Genomic DNA, 18,405 nt, shown 5'->3' on the forward strand with positions numbered 1-18,405 from the left:
AAATGTACCTGCATGTATTAACATAATTCCATAGTTTCTGTTACTTTTATAACAACATAATACTTCTAATACATTTATTAGTGAGAAAAATGAGTATGGAAAGAATATAAAAATTTCTTAAATGATATTGTGTTAAAACATGTCTGGAGGGAAAAGTAAGGAACTTTAGCTGTTGGAATCTCTCTAAACAACCAATGACATCAAAAACCACACAACGATTGTCAATGAAACTATATACACATCTTCAGAAGCAGAAGAGACATAAAGAATAAGGTTACTTATGTATGAAACATCAAATGAAGTGGGATTTGAGCTGGTTCTGGATAGGAAGCTATGGTCTTGGTGCATTATACATGACAGTCAGAGAATGGATGTGAGCAGATGCAGCCTTTCTTCGTCTGTTCTCAGCACTATCTCACTATTGTGAAAAATGAAGACCTAGTAAAAAAAGAAAAAGAAGAAAACGAACTACTTGCCACCAAGCAAGATGTGTCAACACCAAATGGTGGAGCAAGCTTCCTGTAATCTTAGTAATACACTCTCTGCAAGTTTGTTATTTCTCCCTAGGTAAGTTGAGAGTAATATTACTCGTCTCTATTTCATTATATTTTTCTTTCATTTCATAAGAGAAACTGTCTTTCACTTGAAAACACCCATTTTTCCAAGACTGGAAAGTATAGTGCCAGTGCTGCATTGTCAGGAAAGAGACTGCAGTACAAATTCATAAAAACACTCACAGAAAAGCAGAAAACTATTAATATAAATTACATAGTTTTACATGAGTATTTCACAAAGTTCACAGCAATCCTCTTGAATTCTGGGGTTTATCAGTGCTATTCAGAATTTAGGGATACCAGCAATTTTTCAAGCCATAGAAACTTTGCCGAACTAGGCTAAGTTGTTTTATTTGCCAAACCATATATTGGGTGATTAAAGACATTTCACTGTCACTAAAGATTTCTCATTATCACACATAATCTGGGCTATTGGCTTTGTAAATCTTATGAGCAAGGTAAACCTTATGTGTATTTCTTATTTCTGAACTATCAACACAAAAGGTTAATAAGCAAGTGCTTTCCCTATCAGTCTGCAATGAGTTAATTCTCCACATGCTTCATCAAATGTTTGCATATAAAAAGGTGATCAAATTACTGTCTGGGGAAGTGTGTAAAAGGTGGGCTATTACAATGTGCAGGTGAACTTGAGCATCATGGCAGGATTTTTTATTGTGTATCATTTACCATTTACATGTGTTTGGTCATTAACACAAGGGTCACCTTTCTTGATTAAGAAGAGAGTTTTTTGGCATTTTTTCTTTAACCATGAGCAACACAAACTGTCGACCAACAGTGTTACTGCTTACCAAACTTCACAAAAATGTATATGTCCCATGAGCATGACTGCATAGTTTTCAACTCATATGCTGTTCTTCCCTAGTCTCACTAATTCTATAACTTCTTTTTTTAAGTATCTTTCTTTTTCTGGCCATATTTTGATTTAGTTTCTAAAAGTTCTTTAAGAAAAGGATAACCACAGGGTAGAGCATATGAGAAAATGTGAACTGTTTGTTTTGGCTGGTTAAACAGTACAGTATTTTCCATATTTAAAAATATTCTTAAAATTACAAGCATTTTTCAGTTAAATAGGTAATATGGTATATAAGTAATACACAAATATGCAATAAAATGGAACCATTTTGTTTAGCTGCAAAAATGTAAAAAAATAAGATTCCTATTTTCTTAAATAGAAAAAAATCTTAAGCTATATATGACACTGTCATGCCACTGCAATTTTGACAATTGCAAAATCAAACTTCACAAAATATAACTAATATCAAAAGCTTATCCGAAGCAGTTGTCATAAATTTTGTAACAATTAAAACATATTCACAACAATACATATCCTAAATATAGTAACGATGAGAATAAATACATATTCAGGAGACTAGCTAAACAGTTTTTAAATAAACCAAAATTATATAAAAAGGTATTGCTGTAAGTCACAAAAATTGAAATGGGTACAGAAAACAATGGCTCCAGCCATGTAACTATAACTGCCAATGAAACCACAAACACATGATCTAAGTTAATACTGAGTGTCCCTACACTTAAATTTGAAGCAAGAATTCCACTCTAATACTCATAATTTACAGCCACTGGAATGTTGGAATTTTGATAAATATCAACAGATGCACCTTCATAAGTACATACTAAAGAATCCATGTTCTGGGGTATTTTGAAAGGAACAACGATCAAAATATATGCAGTTAAAAACCAAGATATCCTTTCATTTTCACATAGCTACTTCCACTTTAGAAACTCAAATCAAATTACAATACTAATCTAATGCTTTGTCATTCAGCAAAGCATGATCATGTCACTAAATTAAAAACTATGAAAATTGAGCCGAAGTCTGTACCATTCTGAAATATTCGCACACAATACATTAAATGTATATAGTGATCCTATATGGTTATAAGATGCCTACTTAGTGAACATACACACATATGGTAGCAACCGTATCAATACTCAAGAACATTTTGATGCACAGTGGTATGTACATATGGATGAAACAAATGTTAATAGAAATCCCTCGAGGAAAAAAATCAAGCCTAAAAATTAGAGCTTAAGAGGTGAAACACAGTCTACAGCTGAAGTAGTTAACATAAAGTCATTAGTCTGAACATCTTGGAGGAGGAGGAAGAGGACGATCTTATGGTTATATGAACCTAACTTTAGTGACTCCCATAAAATTATCCTGGATTGCTTTTTTTTGGGATAAGAAACCCAAGAAACTGGTTCTATACCGATGACACAAATTTTTTACCTACATAAAAGGAAAGTGCATTTTGCAAGTGACAATCATTTAATGAAAGAAACTAAAACTTAGTATATCACAGAGGATAATATTTTAACTTAAATGAAATTCTAAACAAATCAATCAACATTATCTGCATTTGAGTACAAGCTCATGAATGCCTTAGAAAAAAAAAACAATAAAGATTCATTATGTTAGATATTTTTGCTCATAAAGAAAAGACAGGTACATATCATACTTGTGGAATATACAGAATATTCATAACTACCAAAGTACCGTCATCTAATTATTTTCAGTTCTGAAAATTAATTCAGTAATTGTAGATACTTCTATATAAAGCTTTACCCTCTGCATAATAATCCTCTTACTCTAATTTTCCCAATCTACATCCATCTACTTTCTTCTGACTATGCATTCTTTAGCATTCTGTTCAAAATTCACCTGCAGTTTCTGGGTGATTTTCTTTCACATCTTAAACTTTTCAAATGGTAATATCACGATGTGAAAAAGATATGCAGAATCACATTGGTCATTATCAATGTTACAACATATAATCTCTTTGCTTAAAACTTTAAGAAAAAACTGTTCTACATAAGAAAATATCTTCTTAGTTGTTGATCTTTCATAAATCAATTTCAAATACCATAGAATATCAAATACGGTTAAAATTTCTTCTCCTAATACATTTCTCAATATCAGGAAAAGTTTTTCTATACTTTTAAAAGTTTTCAGTGCTTGTTCTACCAAGTCAGGTAATAGCACTACAAAAATTACATGATATATTCTTTCTCTCACTCTGCTGCTGCCTTTGTTAAATTCTATATCAAAAAGTTTCCAATTTCTTTGGTATCTGATTAGCATTTTCAACAAAATACAATTACTGACATTAATACAGTTACTAAATAACACCAACAAACAACATTGAAAAGTAATGAGAATTCTAAAGAGATTACATACTAAAAGTTCTGGAGAACCCACAAATAACATCAAGATATCACTCAAGCCTTCTACACGTCCACATCTTCTCTTCAACTGTGGACAAACTTTGCAACATAAATGACTCCAATAACAATGATAAAAACAAACCTTACCGCCCTGGCCCATGCCTGTTGCCATATTTTCACTTAAGTGATACTGGGCAGCGGCAACGTAGTAAGGTTTGTACCCTGTGGATCAATGGAATCGATACTGCTTGCCAGGTTTGAGGTGCACATATGTCTTCTTCATATCATTAGTTTCCTCTTTCTTGATTTCTGTGTAGCGCTCCCCCTTAATGCTGACAACTTTGTTGTCACGGTATCGGACCATTTTCTTTCCTTCCTAAAACAAATAAAATTAAATCAAGTGACTATGTGGGAAGACAACCAAAGGCAATGAGGAGCTTCAACAAATAAAAATGAGCAAGAATTAACAATGCACTGAAAGACTGGTTTAACATAGCTTCAAATAAGAATGACTTATGTTGGAATGATCATCTTATGAAAACTATGATAAGGATGGTGAGGTATCGTGAGTGTCTATAAAAGTTTTTGTAAGCATCAATATGTTATGTGAGATTCAACTCAACATTAGTAAAGCTATCACATATAGGACATACAATGGTAGTAGTGGAAACATGAAAAAGTTACAAGCAACATCAACTGTAATTGATTTCAACAAGACATGCAGGTCAAATTTGGTAAGCAAAGTGATGAAGAAAGAGGATAAAATTTGTGGACAATTTAAGAGAGGAAAATCAGACATGCTAAGTTCATGTGAGACAGGGTAGTGAGAACATAAAGTGGCAGGGAATATAAGGTGTGAATATCAGGCTATCAAATGATACATATGGTTAAGCACGAGGATGAAGGATGAGTGGTTTGGAAAGACTGACTGCAGGAGTGTCAGCGTAAGATAATTAATTGGGAAGTTCATGAACGATAGGTTAAGTGTGTCTATAATGGTTGCATATGTGCTAAGAAATAACAGGATAGAGAATGTTCACCCTTTCCACATGCAACTAGTTTTTTGGGCTCCCTCATTGTGCAAAAAGGAGTTAAATAATTTCTATTCTCATCTATGAAAAGGAATACAATAAATATAAAACCATTATGCATTCATAAGATCTTAACTATTCTTAGTTCAGGAAAACACATCATTTACAAATAACAATACAAGGAATGATACACATTATTATTATTATCTTTTTTTTCATACTATTTGCCATTTCCCGCATCAGTGAGGTAACGTTAAGAACAAAGGATTGGGCCCTTGAGGGAATATCCTCACCTGGGCCCCTTCTCAGTTCCTTCTTTTGGAAAATTAAAAAAAAAGAGAGGGGAGGATTTTCAGCCACCTGCTCCCTCCCCTTTTAATCACCTTCTACGAGACGCAGGGAATATGTGGGAAGTATTCTTTCCCCCCTATCCCCAGGGATAATTATTATTATTATTATTATTATTATTATTATTATTATTATACTTAGTCACTGTCTCCCGTGTTAGCAAGTAGCGCAAGGAAACAGATGAAAGAATGGCCCATCCCACCCACATACACATGCATATACATAGTGCCCACACATGCACATATACATATCTATACATTTCAACAAAGAAACCACAGCTCCCTTTCCACATCCAGGCCCCACAGAACTTTCCATGGTTTACCCCAGACGCTTCACATGACCTGGTTCAATCCACTGACAGCATGTCGACCCCAGTATACCAAATCATTCCAATTTACTCTATTCCTTGCACACCTTTCACCCTCCTGTACGTTCAGGCCCCGATCGCTCAAAATCTTTTTCACTCCATCCTTCCACCTCCAATTTGGTCTCCCACTTCTCCTCGTTCCCTCCACACCTGACACATAAATCCTCTTTGTCAATCTTTCCTCACTCATTCTCTCCATGTGACCAAACCATTTCAACACACCTCCCTCTGCTCTCTCAACCACACTCTTTTTATTACCACACATCTCTCTTACCCTTTCATTACTTACTCGATCAAACCACCTCACACCGCATACTGTCCTCAAACATTTCACCAACACATCCACCCTCCTCCCCACAACCTTATCTAAAGCCCATGCCTCACATCCACATAACATTGTTGGAACCACCATTCCCTCAAACATACCCATTTTTGCTCTCTGAGATAATGTTCTTGCCTTCCACACATTCTTCAACGCTCCCAGAACCTTCACCCCCTCCCCCACCCTGTGACTCACATCCGCTTCCATGGTTCCATCCACTGCTAAATCCACTCCCAGATATCTAAAACACTTCATTTACTCCAGTTTTTCTCCATTCAAACTTACCTCCCAATCAACTTGTCCCTCAATCCTACTGAACCTAATAACCTTGCTCTTATTCACATTTACTCTCAGCTTTCTTCTTTCACACACTTTACCAAACTCAGTCACCAGCTTCTGCAGTTTCTCACCCGAATCAGCCACCAGCGCTGTATCACCAGCGAACAACAACTGACTCACTTCCCAAGCCCTCTCATCCGCAACAGACTGCATACTTGCCCCTCTCTCCAAAACTCTTGCATTCACCTCCCTAACAACCCCATCCATAAACAAATTAAATAACCATGGAGACATCATGCACCCCTGCTGCAAACCGACATTTACTAGGAACCAATCACTTTCCTCCGTTCCTACTTGTACATATGCCTTACATCATTGATAAAAATATATTTCTATATTTTATCACTGCACTTGATTGTGCCATGTATCACGTTAGCGAGCTAGTTCCAGGAAACAAAGAGACCCATCTACTCATATACACACATATATACATTCACATACATACTGCAAGACTTCAAAGAGGTGAATGTGATCTAGTATATGAAAAAAAAAGGAAATGAAACATGATAAGTTCCCAAGTGCACTTTCATGTAATGATCACATCATCAGGGTAGATACAGGAATGAAACAGAAGACATAGAACAGTCAGTTGATATACAAGGAAGAGCAGTAGATAAAATGCCCCTCTCTCCAAAACTTTTTCATTTACCTCCTTAACCACCCATCCATAAACAAATTAAACAGCCATGGCGACATCACACACCCCTGCTGCAGATGGACCTTCAATGAGAACCAATCACTCTCAATCTACTCTCTTCCTACTTGCATGCATACCTCACACCCTTGATAAAAACTTATCACTGCCTCTAGCAGCTTACCTCCTGCACCATATATTCTTAAGACCTTCCACAAAGCATTTCCATCAACACTATCATATGCCTTCTCCGGAGTCATAAATGCTACACACTAATCCATGTTTTTCTTAGTATTCCTAGCATAAATTTTTCAAATTAACATCTGATACACATACCCAATACCACTTTTGAAACAACACTACTCCCCAATTTGATGCTCTGTACATGCCATCACCCTCTCAATCGATACCCTCCCATACTGTTTTCCAGGTATACTCAACAAACTTATGCCTCTGTAGTTTGAACCCTCATCTTTATCCCCTTTGCCTTTGCACAATGGCACTATACATGTATTCTGCCAATCCTGAGGCACTTCACCATGACTCACACATACAATGAATACCCTTACCAACCAATCAACAATACAGTCACCCCCTTTCTTAATAATGCCAAAAGTATTTACAAAACATATGGACACATATACAGTGAAGCTGTAAATGTGAACAGACTGAAGGAAGAGGTAAACTGGGGGAGAATCAGTATTACAAAAGTTGTAGCTTAAAAAGTAGGATAATGAGTATATAGCACAAGTGGTAAGGATGAAATGGCAGAGGTTAAGGTGAGCCAGATTTGCTAATCTGGCCTATATAAATGAGCTGAAGACCTTACTGGATTTACTCAAAATTATGAAATATGACAGAGGGTCATCCTTCAATCAATTCTAAAGTTTTGTTCCACCCTGCTCATTGATTCTAACTGGCCAGCCAAACAATGTTTTCCTCTGTGGCAGCCATATTAAATGCTGGACTGGCATAAGATGAGAAAACTTAATACTAAATCAGCCATACATCATTTCTGAGGAGTTTCACTTCAAATAACCCAATGGTTTCTGATATGAAAATATCAAAAGTTTATATCTACCAAATATTTGAAAATAATGACAGAGGTAATGTGATGATACAAAGTCAACAGGTGAGCTTTGGAAAAAAGAAAAAAAAAAAAAATCAAGCATCATGTTTTATTTGCAGAACAAACTATCATGCGAATATCATGTCTGGCAGTTTAGCACAGTTTTAAAGTCAACTAAACATGATTTGCTGCCTCAGTTATCTCATGTTATTGAGAGCAAAGGGATACAACTTTTTCTCACTATTGTTGTTTCATATTTGTTCTTTTTCTGTTTCAGGTGGCATTTTTCCTTCCCTTGTAATTAACCATGGGTCAATAGAAGATGCCCCAGAGAAGGCCAGTATTCTTGCTTGAAAGCAGGAAAATGTGTTTACAAGCAAGATTCCACAAGGTATTGGCTGGGCCAATTCCACCATTTGGTCACCTTTTTTGAGCTTCTTTTGAATATCATCTCTCCCCAAAAGCTGGGTTTGGTCAACTTAGGGACACCAATAAGGCAAATGAAAACCTGATGAAGTGTGAAGTACTGAAAATTCCATCCCTACCAAGTTATCACTCATTGCTCTTCTTTTGTCCAGATCCAGTTCTTCAGGGAAGGATGACTTTTTTTTCTGAAAGAACTAAGGAAAATATGGTATCTTAGATTAAGTGAGGAAACACTGGAGGAAAAGAGTGAGAAAGTTCCTGTGTCAGATTAGTATTTCATGTTAGAATCTGCAGAACTGTGTAAAGATATTGGTGTGTACTTAACATTCAACTTGAGTGACTACCACCTTGAGTCAGGGAGCATATATAACAAACACAGAAATATATCTGGAATATGGAAGGATAATACCTTTACATAACTTACCCATTTTGGAGCTACAGGCCTATGTTCTCGAGCATCATCATCATGATCAACAAAACCATATCGGTTGAGGATTGACATTCTTACTTCTTTGTCATCTATTTGATTCTTATTGCCTTTTGCCCCAGGAACAAGCTGAAATAAACACAACATTGTTATGATTCTATGAAAAATCATACACTGGTGCATGAAACAAGCAAAGTTTGGTTATACTAGACTTCTGTGTTCACTGGAGGGCAAGCTTGAATGGTACAGAGATAGGAGTGCTATGGAACTGGACTACGGCACCTTCAAAAGACATACAGGTGTGTAGTATATTACTGGACCCTATGAGAGTAAAATAGGCATATTTCATATGTATGCTTTAAAGAGGACATAAAACAGCTTTATGAATATCACACATAACTTTACATCTGTACCTTGACTACAAATGAAATCCAAGCTCAAGCACTGTACACATGGGATCTGAATGAAGAATAACCTGCCCATAAACTGTAAACATTGACATACACAGGATTTTTAGCAGCATTCATACATAATACTGTATCAGAGAATAGAAACTTTAATACTAATTATATGTGTTGGATATAATACACAATGAACCGATACAGTCAACCTCAAAATGTGGAAAGTAAAATATCATCTCACCATTTGGCCAGTCATCTGATATCTGTAAACATGTGATGATATTCACTAATGTAAGCAGGCACACAGGTGTCACGGGCTTTTCAAGGTTGTGGAATGGATTTTTGCTCTCTGAGTAAAGGGGTATATTCTTGCTAAGCATATATGTCTGACTGCAGCAACAAAAAGGAAAAGAAAAGTTGGCTCTTCTCATTTTTGGGCTTTCCTTCCCAACAAAAAAAACTAGGTCCTTGAGATATTTTCGGGGAAGTTGGATCTTCTTATTTTCAGGCCTACCCCAAACCATCAGACCCTGGAATAATTCGAGTAAAGCTGAATTCTCTCTCTCTCGAATCATAGGAAAATCAGATATCATATTCTAGGCCCCCTTAACTCTAAGGCTCTGGGACAAGGTTCTCTTTTGCCTCTTTTAATAAGCAATCACAGAGAACGGGGCAAAGCAAGGATCTTTCCTTTAAGGCTCAGATGACTGTTCCTAATGTTATGTCACTAAGGCAGGAAACTGCTAATAGGTACAAAGATACAAATATACAAAAATGTGTTTTGCATATGACTATGTTCTCATACCTTGCTACTGGTATTAGCTCTGATGCTGATCCCTTGTTCTTGGCGCTGGAGAATGAGAGTGGTAGCATGTTCTAAATCACCCCCACAGCTTGCCAGACAATGCTGAACTTCTAGGTTACAGGTTCCTGGAAACATCTCAAGCAAGGTTGCTAAACCTTCAGAGTATTCATCTGCCTGTAAAATGAAAAATAAGGTAGAATAAAACTAAAGTATGGACAAGGTCTCAATGTAGTTATGAAATATGAGAACCTACTCTCTGAAGCAGTGTCCTGCTAGCATGAGATGTATTCCCTGAGAATAAATAGGTCAAAACAATTCCTACCCAAATGAGTCAGTGAGGAGGCATCAGCTTCACTTACCCTTTATGAATGACCTAAAAGTATTCATAGCAGCCTGCTTATTACAAAGATCTTCCCTCACCCAATCAGTAACTGCTACTGGACTACTGTCATTGAATAACCTCATAGCTCACAGATTGCAGGTACCAAACTGAGTCTGTCAATGAATGTACACAGAAAGAGGTTTTCAAAAATGGAGGGGAAGGCAAGGCAGGGTTTGGAAACCAAAAAAATTGCTTAAGGGAAACCGCATGTGAAAATTTGTTTTTCATTTTAAAATCCTACATCTCTGTCCTATGCAGTGTGGGTAGGAGAAACATTTTCAGATAAGACTAAGCCCAAAGCAAATATTAATAACTTCATTGGTAATTTGGAGGAATATTGGAATCCAATTCTCCTGAAAGTCATATCCCGAGTCATAATAATCGAAGTCTGAACTAAGGCCATCTGAAGAAGGTTGAAGTTGGATGCTAAAGACCCTTTCACTAGATTTCCTCAATTAAAAGCTTGTGAAATAGGCCAAGATAGAGATCATTTTCTCACACCTTGTGTTCTAGCTATAACTATAAAAGATGGTCTAACTCCAAGCTATAAGTTCAAGTCCAAGAGGGGATTGAATGACCAGGATGTAAAAATAGAAGGTTCCTCTACAGTCAACGGTGAATGCCAAAGGAATCTTAAAGAATGAACAAGTAATAACACATAATGATCTCTTGATGGAAAGTACCAAGAGTTAATAAAAAGAGGCTATTTACAAACTTAATAATTTCATTATTGACTAATAAACTAAGTCTTGGTTTACCTGAACCCATCAAAAAATTCTCAAAAAGTCAAGCTCTTGTGTCTGGACATAGCTTAAAATTCATTATCTTTCCTCCTAGATTCCATGGCTAAATGGACGAGAGTTTATATAATGAAACACTGAGAAGCTAAAAAGTCAAAAAAACTACTATATTGTAAATGTTCTAAGATTTATGAAACCTCCAACTTGGGCTGCAATGGAGAGACAACCAGTCTCCTAAAAAAAGGACAAAAGAAAATCTCAATATGAAGCAATTAAAAACCTAAACCCAGAGACAGATTCTTGAAGGACACTCTCAAGAGGCAGCAGTATTACTAGTCTTGCTTGTGGTATGATAAAAGCAGAAGAAGAGCTCTAAACATAAGGATGAAGTCATTTCCTAGAAATCAGATTCATCAAAGACAAAGTTAAAGCATTTCAGACTGATTGGTATTGATTTGAGTATAAGGGTGAATGTTACGCGTGAGGTCAAATGCTGGCATGCTCCAAACGTCTGCCTGTAAATGGTATGAGAAAAAATTTCATGCAAATTCTAGGATCCATAATATGAGGTCAAGATCCTGCAAAGCTGAGATGGTCTAGAAAAAAGAAAAAAGCCAAATATTAAACAGAGGTATATGGCACTAACCAAGGAGTCTAGCACCATGGATCTTGTCCCACTGGGGAGCTACCAGTGTTACTAAACCCTGAAAATTATTTAGTTGAGAATAAAATCCTTGGGAAAAGAGACATATGGTTAAAAAATTCCAAGCCATGGAGAAAGCATGTTTCAACTGTCACTAGATCTAAAACTTGAAGGAATATTATTCAGAAATGATGCATCGCTTCGAGCTGCAAAGAGATCCACTTAATATGCTTTTTCCAAGAAGAACCTTCTGGCCAATCAATATCTCTGTTGACATGTTGTCTGATCTTCATAAGGCATCTGTTCAAACACATAATACTTCCAGGAGATATGAAGTTTGGAGAAAAGACTCAGAAAACCCACAATCAGAGCATTCTAGGAGATGAAAAACCATAAGACCAACACTTTAATGTTGAGATGATTTTTGTATCCCAAAAAACGCCCCTATAAAGAATGAAAGCCTCATCACTGATTTAAAGCATCCAACCAAACCATCAAATAAGTTGTTGAAATTCCATAAAGGCCAGAGTCTTTGAATGGTCTTTACATCAGTATACAAAACAAAAAATTAAAGCTCTTGGGGAATTGGGAAGGTGCCTTAGGAGATCTCTGCTATCTGTGGGAGATAATCTATTTACTCAGAAAGCAACCTATCAATCTTAAGTAACTGCAGCAAGTGTGTAATCTAAAGCTCTGTCCTCAAAGAGACAGAGTGCCAATCTGAGTGTTCCAATCTATACATAGCCATGTAAGACTCTGGATGGACAGGACCTAAGGTATCAAGGCCTCAATGCTCTTGTCTGGTAAAATCTATCTTGAAGCTGAAACCTCCAGAGAAATTACCTTCCTACATGGTGTGGGAGGCAAGTTGTTAGAAGCAGGGAAAAGTTTTTAACGAGGATGTAAGGCATGTTTACGTGTAGGAAGAGAGGAAAGTGATTGGTTCTCAGTCAATGTAGGTTTGCAGCACGGGTGTGTGATGTCTCCATGGTTGTTTAATTTGTTTGTGGATGGGGTTGCTAGGGAGGTGAATGCAAGAGTTTTGGAAAGAGGGGCAAGTATGCAGTCTGCTGGGGATGAGAGAGCTTGAGAAGTGAGTCAGTTGTTGTTCGCTGATGATACAGCGCTGGTGGCTGATTCATGTGAGAAACTGCAGAAGCTGGTGACTGAGTTTGGTAAAGTGTGTGAATGAGGAAAGTTAAGAGTAAATGTGAATAAGAGCAAGGTTATTAAGTACAGTAGGGTTGAGGGTCAAGTCAATTGGGAGGTAAGTTTGAATGGAGAAAAACTGGAGGAAGTAAAGTGTTTTAGATATCTAGGAGTGGATCTGGCAGCGGATGGAACTATGGAAGCGGAAGTGAATCATAGGGTGGGGGAGGGGGCGAAAATCCTGGGAGCCTTGAAGAATGTGTGGAAGTTGAGAACATTATCTCCGAAAGCAAAAATGGCTATGTTTGAAGGAATAGTGATTCCAACAATGTTGTATGGCTGCGAGGCGTGGGCTATGGATAGAGTTGTGCGCAGGAGGGTGGATGTGCTGGAAATGAGATATGTGAGGACAATATGTGGTGTGAGGTGGTTTGATCGAGTAAGTAATGTAAGGGTAAGAGAGATGTGTGGAAATAAAAAGAGTGTGGTTGAGAGAGCAGAAGAGGGTGTTTTGAAATGGTTTGGGCATATGGAGAGAATGAGTGAGGAATAAATAAATAAATAAATATTTTGCTTTGTCGCTGTCTCCCGCGTTTGCGAGGTAGCACAAGGAAACAGACAAAAGAAATGGCCCATCCCACCCCCATACACATATATATACATACACGTCCACACACGCAAATATACATACCTATACATCTCAATGTACACACATATATATATATATATATATATACACACACAGACATATACATATATACACATGTACATAATTCATACTGTCTGCCTTTATTTATTCCCATCGACACCTCGCCACACATGGAATAACATCCCTCTCCCCCCTCATGTGTGCGAGGTACCCCTAGGAAAAGACAACAAAGGCCCCATCCGTTCACACTCAGTCTCTAGCTGTCATGTAATAATGCCCGAAACCACAGCTCCCTTTCCACATCCAGGCCCCACAGAACTTTCCATAGTTTACCCCAGACGCTTCACATGCCCTGATTCAATCCACTGACAGCACGTTGACCCCGGTATACCACATCGATCCAATTCACTCTATTCCTTGCCCTCCTTTCACCCTCCTGCATGTTCAGGCCCCGATGACTCAAAATCTTTTTCACTCCATCTTTCCACCTCCAATTTGGTCTCCCACTTCTCCTCGTTCCCTCCACCTCCAACACATGTATCCTCTCGGTCAATCTTTCCTCACTCATTCTCTCCATGTGCCCAAACCATTTCAAAACACCCTCTTCTGCTCTCTCAACCATGCTCTTTTTATTTCCACACATCTCTCTTACCCTTACATTACTTACTCGATCAAACATGCACATATACATATCAACATATACATATGCATACACTGAAATATACATATACATACATATAAATATGCATACACTGACATAAACATATACATACATGTACATATTCATACTTGCTTGCCTTGCATCCATTCCTGGTGCTACCCTGCCCAATAGGAAACAGCATCACTATCCCCCTCTACAGCGAGGCTGTACCAGGAAAACAGACAAGGCCACATTCATTTACACTCAGTCTCTAGCTGTCATGTGGGTAGTACCAGTAATATATCTCCCTGGTCGGAGGCTGCCTACCAACTACTACCCTACTTTTCATCAGTTATTTATCCATCTATATCTCTGATGCCTATTCCCTTCTGGAACTCCCTCAAGGGGGTTGCCATGACAATAGTCTCAATAATTAATGAATTCTAGTGCTGCTTCTTAGCCTTTAATGCCTCATCCTTAACTGGCAGAGGGAACTCTAGCACAATGTTTGTAGAGGCTCCTTCTTAATGTTCCTACTGATTACTTCTACCTAATGCAATGCTCCTGCCTAATGTTCCAACCCACTACTTCTAACTAATGTTTCTCCCTAATGCTTCTACATACTATTTCTATCTATTGCTCCTAACATTCTGCCAAAGGGCAGGACTAGCAGATAGTGCTCATCACAAGAAAATCTAAAATGAGTTCTGTGAGTTGTGTTGTCAAGTGTTAAGTGTGACAAAGAGAGACTGTAAGTTTGCCAGCAGTCCATGTGTGGGTGAGGCAGAAAGAAAAGACAGCTACCTGGGTCAGAGGAGTGCAACTTAACAACCATTGAAGTGCTGACTCACTACACAGCCATCACTAATCTTCCTGATATGCTGGTGGGTATTACAAGTAATATACCTACCTGGTCATTGGCTACCTACCAACTACTACCTCTTGATCATTAATACAATAAAAGCAAATACCAATCTGGGATAAGCTTTGTCGGTGCATAAATCTACACATGCTCCTCGACTTACGATGGGGTTACATTCCAATAAACTCATAAGTTGATACTATCGTAAGTCAAAAATACATCTAATTTATTGAACATTGTATATCTAACCTACCGTACATCACAGTTTAGCCTAGCCTACCTTAAATGTTCTCAGAACACTACATTAGCCTACAGTTGGACAAATCATCTAACACAGCCCATTTCATAAAAAGCTGAATATCTCAAGTAATTTATTGAATAATGTACCGAAAAAACCAGAATGATTTTATAGGTACTCACCATTATCATATACAGCTGAAAGCACACTGGGCCTGAAGAATTTTTGAAGCATATAACACTAAAATTAACTGCTAGATGATGAGGATGCTACATTGACAGGGTCATCTATTTCTCTCTCTTCAGTTGAGGCTTGAGAATAGATGGTAGGGGGCACTCCTGATCATGTGGCTGATTAGTAGCTGGGGCTTGCTGCCACTGTGCAGCATATTGCTTGCCCAGTAAAAGATCAAAATTCGAAGTACAGTTTCTACTGAATACATATCACTATTGCACTATCGCAAGGTAAATAAAATTGTAAGTCGAAACGTCGTAAGTCAGGGAGCATCTGTAGATCAATCTCCACGTTTGCATATATGATATTTGTCATATGGAGTGATAAGAGAGATGAAAGTAATACCCAAGAAAAAGGGTATGCAGACAGAGTGTGGTGGTGAGGTATGGTGGCTGGTGACAGGCCTGTTTTCAGATAATACTATGTTGTATGGTAAGAGTGAAGAGGAACCGAGGGTTGTAAGTTTGTTTTCTAACGTGTGTAAGCGTAGGCAATTCAAGGTACATGCATGTAAAAATAAAGTATGGATGCTCCCTGACTTACAATCCATGTGACTTACAACCATCCATACATATGACTGGAAAAAGAATGAAAAAATATATCATTATCATACTTAATCACTGTTTCCTGCATCCACAAGGTAGCACAAGGAAAAAAGACGAAGAAATGCCCAACCACCCACATACCCAGATGTAATACTTTGAGAGGCTATGGGATTGTGGAACTAATGCAAGAGTTATAAGGAGAGTCTATGATAGTTTGATTAAAGGGGTTGGTGTGAGAGGATGACCACCTTTGGCATGAGGAAACAGAATGGAAAAGTACTGGGGGAGAGAAACTGGGGAAGACTGTGGAGAATGTAGTAAGAAAGGGAGGCATGTAACAACAGGGATAAAAGAAGACTTTTCCTGTGGCCACCCCTTGATGGGAGTACCTGGAGGGAATGGATATCAGAGATACAGACAGACAGATAGCTAGGGTGTGTATATTTTCATTCTTCATAATTATAACATATTCTGGCATCAAAAGCTCCAAGAGGAATGCTTTCATACTCACACTCATCAGTGTCTGCACCTGCCTTCTATACACTGTCTGCATGTTTCATTGTCTTTCATCCTATTAATTTTTGCCTCTTCATTTCCTATTTGTTTCCTGTCATCCTTTGACTTCATTTCTGTGCTTTTATTTCTCACACTTTAATCTGCAATATCATTTTGTAATTGAATTGACTCACAAATTTCACTATATTTCACTTATATATGTCCACAAGGTTCTTTAGACTCTTTCCCTACAATATTTTTGTCCAGAATGAAGCAATTCAATAGCAAGCCAGAACTAGAGTGGAAAAACGTTTAACAACTGATATAAACTGACAACACTTTGTACAGGGTTCAGTCATCAATGATAATGCTTAAAAACATAAAGTAAACAAGTAATGCAAATTTTCTTGATGCAAAACATCCAAAAGTCAACTCCTGAGAACCAGATCATAGAATAAAGAGATACATAAAACACTAAATGTGGGATGGCAAAGATCTTGACAAATTACGAATGAGCACTGACCATTAAACTAACTGGAATAACTTCAGAAAGTTCAGTTAAGATGGATTCTCTGCATTTCTCTAAGCATTTGGAAACCATAGTTGATACATCTGTATTGGAAGTAACAAACCAATCTGATTGGAGTGATGGTTTAATTTGACTGGAATCACTTAATTTTTTTTTTTTTTTTTTTTTTTTGCCGGTCTCCCGCGTTTGCGAGGTAGCGCAAGGAAACAGACGAAAGAAATGGCCCATCCCACCCCCATACACATGTATATACATACGTCCACACACACAAATATACATACCTACACAGCTTTCCATGGTTTACCCCAGACGCTTCACATGCCCTGATTCAACCCACTGACAGCACGTCAACCCTGGTATACCACATCGATCCAATTCACTCTATTCCTTGCCCTTCTTTCACCCTCCTGCATGTTCAGGCCCCGATCACACAAAATCTTTTTCACTCCATCTTTCCACCTCCAATTTGGTCTCCCACTTCTCCTCGTTCCCTCCACCTCCGACACATATGTCCTCTTGGTCAATCTTTCCTCACTCATTCTCTCCATGTGTCCAAACCATTTCAAAACACCCTCTTCTGCTCTCTCACCCACGCTCTTTTTATTTCCACACATCTCTCTCACCCTTACGTTACTTACTCGATCAAACCACCTCACACCACACATTGTCCTCAAACATCTCATTTCCAGCACATCCATCCTCCTGCGCACAACTCTATCCATAGCCCACGCCTCGCAACCATACAACATTGTTGGAACCACTATTCCTTCAAACATACCCATTTTCGCTTTCCGAGATACTGTTCTCAACTTCCACACATTCTTCAAGGCTCCCAGAATTTTCGCTCCCTCCCCCACCCTATGATCCACTTCCGCTTCCATGGTTCCATCCGCTGCCAGATCCACTCCCAGATATCTAAAACACTTTACTTCCTCCAGTTTTTCTCCATTCAAACTTACCTCCCAATTGACTTGACCCCCAACCCTACTGTACCTAATAACCTTCCTCTTATTCACATTTACTCTTAACTTTCTTCTTTCACACACTTTACCAAACTCAGTCACCAGCTTCTGCAGTTTCTCACATGAATCAGCCACCAGCGCTGTATCATCAGCGAACAACAACTGACTCGCTTCCCAAGCTCTCTCATCCCCAACAGACTTCATACTTGCCCCTTTTTCCAAAACTCTTGCATTCACCTCCCTAACAACCCCATCCATAAACAAATCAAACAACCATGGAGACATCACACACCCCTGCCGCAAACCTACATTCACTGAGAACCAATCACTTTCCTCTCTTCCTACACGTACACATGCCTTACATCCTCGACAAAAACTTTTCACCGCTTCTAACAACTTGCCTCCCA

At 38.0% G+C, this 18,405-nt stretch overlaps 1 protein-coding gene across 2 annotated transcripts in view; it reads right to left on the minus strand.

Moving 5' to 3' along the window:
* LOC139759660 (CUE domain-containing protein 2) overlaps nt 1-18,405 on the minus strand; it is a 63,155-nt gene continuing 44,750 nt past the window's right edge. For both annotated transcript variants that reach the window (XM_071682064.1, XM_071682066.1), the window contains exons 5-7: nt 9,931-10,104; nt 8,722-8,853; nt 1-4,137 (exon numbers count right to left, since the gene is read on the minus strand). In XM_071682064.1, the coding sequence (XP_071538165.1) occupies nt 3,991-4,137; nt 8,722-8,853; nt 9,931-10,104 (453 nt within the window). In that variant the 3' untranslated portion in view covers nt 1-3,990. The remainder of the gene's footprint in view (nt 4,138-8,721; nt 8,854-9,930; nt 10,105-18,405) is intronic.

The sequence above is a fragment of the Panulirus ornatus genome, chromosome 33 (genome assembly GCF_036320965.1).
Source record: "Panulirus ornatus isolate Po-2019 chromosome 33, ASM3632096v1, whole genome shotgun sequence".
In the NCBI taxonomy this organism is placed as follows: domain Eukaryota; kingdom Metazoa; phylum Arthropoda; class Malacostraca; order Decapoda; family Palinuridae; genus Panulirus; species Panulirus ornatus.